Source organism: Hypanus sabinus, chromosome 8, assembly GCF_030144855.1.
Source record: "Hypanus sabinus isolate sHypSab1 chromosome 8, sHypSab1.hap1, whole genome shotgun sequence".
NCBI lineage: Eukaryota > Metazoa > Chordata > Chondrichthyes > Myliobatiformes > Dasyatidae > Hypanus > Hypanus sabinus.
In genome coordinates, this window is record NC_082713.1 from 39,339,698 (window position 1) to 39,350,716 (window position 11,019).

At 41.2% G+C, this 11,019-nt stretch overlaps 1 protein-coding gene across 2 annotated transcripts in view; it reads right to left on the bottom strand.

Moving 5' to 3' along the window:
* The window catches only part of las1l (LAS1 like ribosome biogenesis factor), a 72,625-nt gene extending 67,430 nt beyond the window's left edge, over positions 1-5,195 (bottom strand). For both annotated transcript variants that reach the window (XM_059976985.1, XM_059976986.1), the window contains exons 1-3: positions 4,999-5,195; positions 2,904-3,029; positions 1,524-1,593 (exon numbers count right to left, since the gene is read on the bottom strand). In XM_059976985.1, coding sequence (XP_059832968.1) covers positions 1,524-1,593; positions 2,904-3,029; positions 4,999-5,159 — 357 coding nt within the window. In that variant the 5' untranslated portion in view covers positions 5,160-5,195. The remainder of the gene's footprint in view (positions 1-1,523; positions 1,594-2,903; positions 3,030-4,998) is intronic.
* Between the last annotated feature and the right edge of the window lie 5,824 nt (positions 5,196-11,019).

Genomic DNA, 11,019 nt, shown 5'->3' on the forward strand with positions numbered 1-11,019 from the left:
CTAATATCTTTGCAACGCTACTGAAGTCAGGCTAACTGACCTGTAATTTCTTTTCTTCAGCCTTCCTCCCTTCTTAAAGGGTGGAGTGATACATTTCATTTTCTACACCTTCAGAACTATTCCACAATTTAGTGATTCTTGAAAGATCACTACAAATGCCCCCATAATCTATTCAGCTACTTTTTTCAGAACCCTGAGATGTACAGCATCTGGTCCAGATGACTTATCTACCTTCAGACCTTTCATTTTCCCAAGCACTTTCCCCTTAGTAACTGAAACCACATTCACTTCTGTGCCGACACTCAAACCTTTGGCATATTGCTGGTATCTCCCACAGTGAAGACTGATGCAAAATATTTATTAAGTTCATCCATTATTTCTTTGTCCCTCATTACTGCCTCTCCAGCATAATTTTCATCTTCTCTCCTTATTTTTTTTTTTGCCTCCTGTAGGTTTAAAAAGCTTCAAAATCCTCTACCTTCCTACTTTTTTTTTTTGCTAGATTGTATGCCCTCTGTCTCTTGCTTTTATACTGCCTTTGCTTATCAGCCATAGTTGTCTCATCCACCTTTAGAGAACTACTATTTCTATGAGATGCATTTACCCTGCACCTTCTGAACTGTTGTTCTGCTGTCATCCCTCCTAATGTCTCCTTCCAATCAACTTTGGCCAGCCTTCGCTCTCATGCTTCTGTAGATCCCTTTATTCCACTGTAATACTGATACATCTGACATTAGTTTCTCCCTCTCAAACTGCAGGGTGACTTCTGTTACATTATGATCAGCATCTCCTAATGGTTCCTCTACCATAAACTCCCTAATCAAATCTGGTTCATTACATAACACCAATCTAGAATTGCCTTTGCCCTAGTGGGCTCAACCACAAGCTGCTTTAAAACGCTACCTCATAGGCATTCTACAAGTTCCCTCTTGGAATCCAGCACCAACCTGATTTTCCCAATCTACATGCATATTGAAATTCCCCCATGACTATCATAGCAATAAAAATATGTACTTTTACTATCTCCCATTATAATTTGCATCCTACATCCTGGCTACTGTTCAAAGGCCTCTAACTCCCATCAGTCTTTTTACCCTTGCAGTTTCTTCACTCAACCCACAAGGATTCTACATCTTCCAATCCCATGCCCTTTTTCTACGGATTGGATTTCATTTTTTAACCAACAGAGCTAACCCATCCCCTCTGCCTACCTGCCTGTTCTTTCAATACAATGTGTACACTTATATGTTAAGCTCCCAACTATGATCTTCTACCCACAACTCAATGATGCACACATCATACCTGCCCAACTCTAACTTGCCCCATGTTACCATAAGTTAGATTCTTGTCCCTTTCTAAACTAAACCCTGCATCTACTTGTATACCAGCTGCTTCAGCCTCCAGTCAAACTAGTTTAACCCCTCCACAAATTCAAAAGCCCCTGTCCTATTTCTGACATTAATATCAAAGCCACATGACTTTATTGTTCAATATTGATTAAAGTAGAAAAACACACTACCCACCTCATTTGCCAAACGTCTTAATGACACAACGATTCTTTTCTGTTTCCTTTCAGTAATCAGATTAACAAACCTACAAAATTTAATATTCAAATTTGTTAGCCATTCTAAATAATTGGCAAAATACTAAATTGTACTGCAACTGTAGAACAAATTCAATTATGAATGCTTGTAGCAGTTATACACGTGACAATCAAAATTTAAATTATTAGTAAGTACATTGTAACTGAAATCTTGCAACCAATTGCACTCCCTCATCCCCCTACCTTAATAACATTCATAATTCACCTGTTTTTATTTCACCACCAATGAAAAGAAAATACTACATACAATCACTTGCATAAAAATTTTTAACACACCAAATCAAACAGTAGCAGTATTAATAACTATATAGTGTGTACAAAAGCCCACCAGTGAAAATGGTAATTGAGCAGTTATTCACCACATGCCGTATATTATTGTTTGGTCTACACTAGTCTGCAGGTCTAGTTAACTTTCAGACCCTAACAATGCTGGTTCAACAAAGATGCCACAGCCAGTTATGAAATAGTCAATGATATTTTTATACATAACTTTAAAGTGTAATAATTGTGTATTTTAAATTGTAAGTAAAAAAGAATTCTGAACTTTCACTTTACAATAAAACTATTTAAGGCTAAATTTGTTGTGTTCAGTTTTAAAAACCCGATTCATGCCCTGAACCTTCTAATGCTTTGTTCAAGTTTTAGCTGTTAGGGGAATGGAATATTAATTTTCCCATTCAAGGTTTTTGTCGTCCATTATTGCTCTGCTATCTCGTTATCATAAACTAATTAGGAATATGGTCTTGTCAAGAAACCAATCTCTTGTAAATATTAGAAAGTATCCAATTCTTTATAGAAATGTTCATTTCAGCAAGCATAAGAACTTTCATCATATATTAGCAATGACTCCAGAATAAAGTAAAATCAGTCTATCCCAATTCTAAATAAGAACTAAATCTTATAGATGAACAAGTTTCATGTTTAATTCATATTCCAAGATGGATTACCTAATCAAGACATTTTGTGAGATTGAGGTAGAGAGAGAAGATGGAGGCAAGATCTCAATTTAACTTTCCTCCCATCAGGACTGATGATTCCTATCGGCACAATTACAAACATCAGTACAAGGTAACAGGAGACTTCGGTTCAAATGGGATGTCCACTACAGTAAAATAATTACCTAACTCGCTACAAAGACTAACTAAAGATTAACTATTGAAAGTTGTTTTTAGGATTAACTAAAACACATCCTGTGCAAGGAATATTTACAACAGAGAAGTAAGGGAGAAGAGACAACTTGCAAAAAAGAATACACAAAATACTTAACAACACCATTTGGAAAGGAAAACACAAACATTACCTGACAAGAGCAAGTCCATATGAGAGGACTAATTCATTAGATGCGGTTTCCCCTGCATCATCATGAAGTTTACAATGAATTAGGTTTGCAGTGCACTCCACAGCAAGCGGGGTACTGTTGCCATACCTACAAGAAATAAAAAGTGAGTTATTACCAAATACCACATGTAAAGCAACAATGAAAGTAAGAATATGAAGTTATTTGGGAAATGACCAAACTGGTCCAGCACAAATGCACATGTATGGCATTGCTGACACCCAATGCTACACTTGACCATTTCAAGTTTCTGCAGCCAACCAGCTGATCCAATCCCTCTGCACCTTTAGCCCACACAAAGTTTGCCTGAGCATCCATCATTATTTCCCCTCTCAACTAGTTCTCTCTACCACTACTTTAGGAATATACACAAACATGTCTACAATGAACAGCTTCTCCTTTAATACCTCCTTTGCATTCTCCAAATTAAAAAAAACCATCATATTAACTTGCGTGGATCCAAAAGCTGGACCCATCTCTTCACCTCCTGCACAGTCTCCTCCCTTTCATTGTCTGCTACTGTGATGACTATCAGTGATACGTCAACATCCCTACTGCCAATTTTCACCTTACTCTCAATTTCAATATTACCCATATTTGATTTTATTTGACTTTTTTGGCTGCGATAGATGTAGGTTAGCCACCGATATCAATTGAAAACTCATATCTACTAACTCCACTATCACTCTTCCTCCAAACATTCCATCCATTTTTTTTTTGCATCTATTGTGATGATGTCCTCCCAATAACCATAGGGTCTAATCTCCTCATAACTACAGTTAACAAGGTTGTCTACATTGAAGAGGTAAAATGAAAACTGGGTGACCGCTTTGCATATCAACTTTGTTCAGACCATCACAGGAATTGTCCTGAGCCTCCACTTATTTGTCATTTCTCCAGGCCCACATTGAACCCCATCACTAACCTCTTACTCTGTTCTAATGAAGTCTACTCCAAACTAATAAGCTATCATTCAACACACTCCCTTACAATGGCACCATCATTTGCTGCATCTTTCAGTCTCAGCTCCATTCACATTGTTGTATTCTTTTTAAGCAGCTTTAATTGTGGTTAAGGGGAAAGGAGAAAACTTTTCCAGTTCTGATGATAGGACATCATCTGAAATGTTAATTGATCTTCCTTTCCCATATACTGCCTGGCATTGCAGAGTAGTGTCTGATCTACACTACTGATCTGTACCACTGATCTACAACAAAACCTTGATAATCTACAGAAGCAAAAAGCTGCATAATAGCAACCTTAAGAGAGCTAACGTGTAGTTAACAGCAGAGATAGCACCTGTGAAAAGAAAGTAAAAAAGGTCAATGACATCACTTCAAAACTGCACTAACTTTATTTCTCAGAAGGCTTGCAACCTGAAACATTAACTATTCCTCTTTCTACGGGGGGGGGGGGGGCACGTCTTGTGAACAGCGTATGATGGCTCTGGGTCTGTTTTCACTAGCATTCAGAAGAATGAAGGGTGCGACCTCATGGAAACCTATTGAATGATGAAAGGCCTTGATAGAGTGGATGTAGAGGATAGTTCCCATGGTGGAAGTGTCTAAAACCAGAGGACACAGTCTCAAAATAGTCGGGGGTACTTTTAGAAAAGAAATGAGCAGGAATTTCTTTAGCCAGAGGGTGGTGAATCTGAGGAATTTGTTGCCCCGGGCATCTGTGGAAGCCAAGTTATTATGTGTACTTAAAACAGAAGTTGATAGATTCTTGACTGGTCAGGGCGAGAAAGGATACGGGGAGAGGCAGGAGATTGGGACTGAAAAGGAAATGGATCAGCCACGATGAAATGGCGGAGCAGACTCGATGGGCCAAATGGCCTAGAACTATATCTTACGGTCTAACATATAAAGACAGGCGTTATCAGATCAGCAAACCTCCTTTCGGCGTTGTACTTCATTTCCAACAACCATTAACGCCTCACTATCCAAGGAACAGCCATCAAAGTGAATGGTGGGTTTACATTGGACCGTGATGCCCGTTCCCACCCACCCCACTTAACAAACCGACCCTTTAATGCAACTGAACTGTTGCCCCACACCTGCTCTTCCAGGCGGAGATCCTGTCCAGTGCATACCGCTGGAGCTTGCTGTCGCTGCAGTACAAGTATTCAATCACTTGGTCCCACTCGGCTCTGTTCAGCCAAGCCACCACTTGCTCCTGCTCCCTCCTCCCGCCACTACTCTTCCCTCGCGCTCCCATGGCAGCGGCCGTCGCGCCGAGCCCAGTCGCGCATGCGCGATATCGCTGCGGGCCTGCCATAAAGATTGACAGGGCCCTAGAGCTATCAACACGCGATCCGCTCCGAGCCCCGCCCACCGAGGGCCGCATTTTAACCAATTACAACGAGACAGGCGCGCTGGGGGCAAAGGTGGTCTTGGTGGCAGATGATTGGGTGGTAAAACTGTGCAACGCATGGATGTTCCGATGTGAAAACCTTCTGCAGGAGACGGGAGTTCTGTGTGTGGTTATAACTGCTTTGAAAACATCTTTGTAGAAAAATCAACGGCTGAAGCGGGACTTTGTGTTAAAATCCTATGTAAATGCATCACAGGGCGAGATTTCAGTTTAATTACGAAAATGACAACATTAAAGCAAAGAACGTGTCACATCAGTAACATCACCGAGCTGCTTCAGGACTTAATCTAAAGTTCAGAATAGGCTATCTACGAGATTCTGTTGAGTAAAGAGGACATTCTGTTTTGTACTTCTTGACAGAATGGAAACGTGTGTGGAGCCGGAGGTACTTAATGAATAATTTGCTTCAGTATTCACCAGTGAAAAGAACCTTGGCATTTGTGGGGATGACTTAAAACAGACTGAAACGCTTGAGAGTACAGACATTAACAAAGAGGATATGCTGGAACTTTTGAAAGGTATTAAGTTAGATAAGTCGCCGGGACCGGACGAGATGTACCTCAGGTTACTGTGGGAAGCGGGGGAGAAGATTGCTGAGCCTCTGGCGTTGATATTTGCATCATCAATAGGGACGGCAGAAGTAACAGAGGATTGGAAGGTTGTAAACGTTGTTCCCTTGTTCAAGAAAGGGAGTAGAGATAACCGAGGAAATTATAGACGGTGAGTGTTATTTCAGTGAGCAAGTTGTTGCAGAAGATCCTGACAGGTAGGATTTATAAGCTCTTGGAGAGACAATATGATTAGGGATAGTCAGCATGGGTTTGTCAAGGGCAGATCATGCCTTACGAACCTGATTGAATTATTTGAGGATGTAACAAAACACATTGATGAAGATAGAACAGTGGATGTGGTGTATATGGATTTCAGTAAGGCATTTGATAAGGTTCCCCATGCAAGGCTCATTCGGAAAGTAATGAGGCATGGGATCCTAGGAGACTGCGCTGTGGATCCAGAATTGGCTTGACCACAGAAGGCAAAGGTTGGTTGTGGATGGTTCGTATTCTGCATGGAGGAAGGTGACCAGTGGTGTTCTGCAGGGATCTGTTCTGGGATCCCTCCTCTTTGTGATTTTTATAAATGACATGGATGAGGAAGGGTGGGTTAGTAAGTTTGCAGATGATACAAAAGTTGGGGGTGTTATGGATAGTCTGGAGGGTTGTCAGAGGATACATCAATAGGAGGCAGAACTGGGCTGAGAAGTGGCAGATGGAGTTCAACCCAGATAAGTGTGAAGTGGTTCATTTTAGTAGGTCAAATTTGAAGACAGATTATAGTATTAATGGTTAGACTCTTGGCAGTGTGGAGGATCAGTAAGATCTTGGGGTCCAAAGATCACTCAAAGCTGTTGTGCAGGTTGACAGTTTTGTTAAGAAGGCATATGGTGTGATGGCCTTCATCAACCGTGGGATTGAGTTCAAGAGCTATGAGGGAGGAGCTGGCCAAAGTTCAATTGAACAATACCCTAGCAGGGAAGACAGTTGAACAAAAATGGCAGGTATTTCTGGGAATAATGCAGAAGGTGCAGGATCGGCTCATTCTGAAGAGGAAGAAAGATCCTAAGGGGAGTAAGGGGCGGCCGTGGCTGATGTGGGAAACAAGTGAAATAGCTAATGAGAAATGAGTACCAATGTTGTAATCTTGGGTTTAAGGTGGCGCGACTGAAGATGGGCAACAACTTGGTGGTGGTTCATAAAGCACTCTATTAATTTTCTGTGGTAAATTATGATGTAGTATCACCGCAAACAAGGAAGAGGCGAGCAGAGGTGAAGCTGACTCATGGGTCAAGACGTGCAGGTGTGGTGCAAAGTCAGAAATTGTTCGAGACAGAGTTGGAGTGAGCAGAATGGAGGAGTTTCGGAGCCCATCCACCTAAACCGAGAATGAGGTTGAATCAATCTAAATGCTGGGCCAAATTGGAAAGGTCGAGTACAGGCCAGAACATGGCAGCAAGGTGCAGGCCCAGAGCGTATTGCTACAGCAGAGCGCAACTCATAATGTGAGGGACGACCCGGTATTTGGAGAGTTTAAGCGCTGGGCCTGATGGACTGAAAAGGTAGTGTGTCAGGACCGGAGGCAAGGGTCGGGCCAGTTCTGCTCGCTGCTTCGCAATGTTTATTCCAGTCTTCACTGCACTAAGGCTGAGGCTGTGAGACTGCTCCAGCGGCTTCGGGCCTCGTGTGAGGCTGTGAGACTGCTCCAGCGTCTTCGGGCCTCGTGTGAGGCTGTGAGACTGCTCCAGCGTCTTCGGGCCTCGTGTGAGGCTGTGAGACTGCTCCAGCGTCTTCGGGCCTCGTGTGAGGCTGTGAGACTGCTCCAGCGTCTTCGGGCCTCGTGTGAGGCTGTGAGACTGCTCCAGTGGCTTCGGGCCTCGTGTGAGACTGTGAGCTTCGCGATGAATTGCCCTGCTGTGGGATGAACTGAGGCTGAGCCTATCGGACTGCTCTAACTCCTCCAGGCTTCGTGCCTGTGGACTAACTTTCATTCTAATGCTGTTGCTTGTTCTTATTGTTTACACGATTTGTGCTCTCTTCTGTGTTTTTCTCACTGCACATTGTGTGTTGGTCTTATTTTTCAATTGGGTTTTCTTGTTTTGTGGCTGCCTGTAAGCAGATGAATCTTAAGGTTTATACATACTTTGATAATAAATGTACTTTGTTGGTCTTGTTTAAAAGCATAAAGTTTTCTTCAAAGCTTAACTGCTCCAACCAAATCAGCTGTAATGGATTTTGCTGATATTGTGAAAGTTATGCAGGGACATTTAAAATCAAAGCCAGACCACTTCAGGTCCACCGAGATGTAACACTGAGCGTCATAGGAAGTCATTCCTACCTGTGGTCATCAACCTTTACAACTCCTCCCTCGGAGTGTCAGACACCCTGAGCCAATAGGCGGGTCCTGGACTTAATTTTTCCACTTGGCATGATTAACTTATTATTATTTAATTATCTATGGTTTTATATTGCTATATTTCTTCACTATTCTTGGTGGTGCGGCTGTAACAAAACCCAATTTCCCTCGGGATCAATAAAGTATGTCTGTCTGTTTCATCAATGGAATCAAAAGGAAGGGGAGTCCATTTCAGCTAACATGACTGAACTGAAGAGATTGTCTGAGCATTGTCAGTTCGGTAATGGGCCAAATGATGCACTAAGAGATCATCTAGTTTGTGGAACCTTACAAGAAAACATTCAAAAATGGCTCTTAACAGAAGCACAATTTACATTTAAAAGAGCAGTAGAAATAGTTGTATCAATGGAAACAGCAGACAGAGATGCACAGTGTTGGGCAACAGTATGGAGACAGTTGTGGCATCATTCAGTAACAGTCAGGGATGAAAGTGCATGAACAAAATTGCAGTGTCTAAACAGAAACCAGCCTGGCTGAACAAGTTGTGTTACCTTTGTGCCAGGGGTTCACTGACACCAGGTCAATGCAGGTTTAAAGGCAAAACCTGCAGAAAATGCAACAAAGTAGGACACATACAAAGAGCATGTCAGGCAAATGGACTGCACCTGGAAGAGAAAAAGCTAAAAAGTCAAGTTGCAGTCTCAAAAAAGGCACTAATCTGCATGCTGTTGATGAAAAATGTGATACTGATGAGTGTGACACAATATTGCGTAGCCTTGATATTTACAAAAGTCACAATAGACAAGCAATATGGCATATATCAAAAGTGAACATCAAATGAATTAAAATGGAATTGGACATCAGCTTGGCTGTTTCAGTCATTCCACAAAATGTGTTTGAACAGCGTTTCAAAGATACTAAACTGAAACCTGCAGATATCTAACTGAGAACCTACACTGGAGAAAAGAAAGCTCCTGTGGGAATGACATTCCTGTCAGTGAAATTCAGCAACCAAGAAGCCACATTGAGCATGTATGTAGTAAAGACAGGATAGTCAACATTGTGTGGGCATGAGTGGCTGAGAGAGCAACAACTTGATTGGCAATTCATCCGCCATTTGTATGCCACATCCCCTGCAACAGAGTCAACTGCAAGTGAAGTAAGACAGGTACTGAATGATGCCATCATGCTGTACCCCATGAATTGTTGCCCAACAGTGGGCAAACAGGCATTGGTGCCAACCTCTATGCCTCTTGTTGAGAAGCATGTTGGACCAAGGAATGACTATGCTACTCACAGGAATCATGAAATTGACTAAAGCGGTGGTCTGACTGTTCTTTAACACTCTTTGTAGGTAAACAAAAAGCTGTTTTTATGGGCATTATATCTGAGAAAGATTCTGATATGTTAATCAGGCAGCTACTTGCAAAATGTGGCTTGGTTTTAAGCTAGAAAAGAGTTCAAGGAACTTCAGGAAAGTTGCAAGCATTCAGCTTTAATGAGTGTAAAGAACCAGAGTCTGCTGTGTGTACATTAAGGTTATAACATGAACTTCAAGTGCAAGGCAGAAAGCTGCTTGCAAAAGACCAAACCCCAGCTGGATGAATAGAAGGCCAAATTGAGATGAGTCAATGAAGATATGAAAACAGAGGATCTGTCAGATAATGTTGCGGATGAGGAAGCCAAGAGGAGAGATCAGATTGTAAACGGAGCAATAGAAGGATTAATAAGCGAACACTCCAGTGAGTTAATCTTCCCAAGATCAACATGCACAAGCTAAAAAAAGGAAAAGTTAGAAAGAAATGTTCAGAGCTGTCAGAACCACTGCCTGCACTCTCAGAGTCATCTCCTATGATCACCACAGAGGAGGCCCCAAAACCTGAGATTGTTTTCACTGCCTCAAGTCTCACCTGCCAAGCAGAGTGACACACCCCCACCTTGTCAGGAAAGATATTATCCCACAATAATAAGAAATCCACCACAGCAATTAAATCTTTAGGCCTGAATGGGACAATTTAAAATTTACTATGCTGTGGATACCAGTACAGAAGTTGTATTATATCATATTTGATGTATATGATATACATATAGATATATACATATCAATATAGAATAAGATGCATTCTATATTGAATTGGAGTTTATAGCTAAGCAGGGAGAAGTTTTGTGAATTTAATATTTTAGTTCTATTTGAGTAATCTTGTAAGTATATTGTTTGATTCCGCATTCTTCATTGTTTATTTAATTCATTATGGTTATATGCAAAAATACACTAATTGCATATATCTTGACACTACCACGTTATACCTCGCTTACAGTAAAAACAAACACACACAAGTTAAGTCCTGCTCCCTTGTTTTCCTTTACATTAGATTTTTTTTATGTTTTGGTGTTACAAAACTTAATAAAAGTTTTCACTATACCGCAAGTCTAAATTTAAGGACAGCATCAACAGTCAACAAAACACTACAGTGTCTGACTTGATTAGTCAAAATAAAACAAAACCCATGATCCAGTTTTACAATTGATAATTTTTTCCTTCATGTTAAGGATGTTGTCAATAGATTACAGCTGTATCTTACCAGATACATATGACAGAAATTGAATGGGAAGCCATTCAAGATCATTCGGGAACTTAACTGCCTACAAGGGATGGACGGGCAAAGTTTTTAGAACTTCTCAGATTAAAGACAGATGAAAGACCATCATTGCCAACGACATACAACCTGGCACACGATGATGATGAAGAGGGACCAGAACTTGAGATTATTTCACAGCCACAAGTCTCACTTGCCAA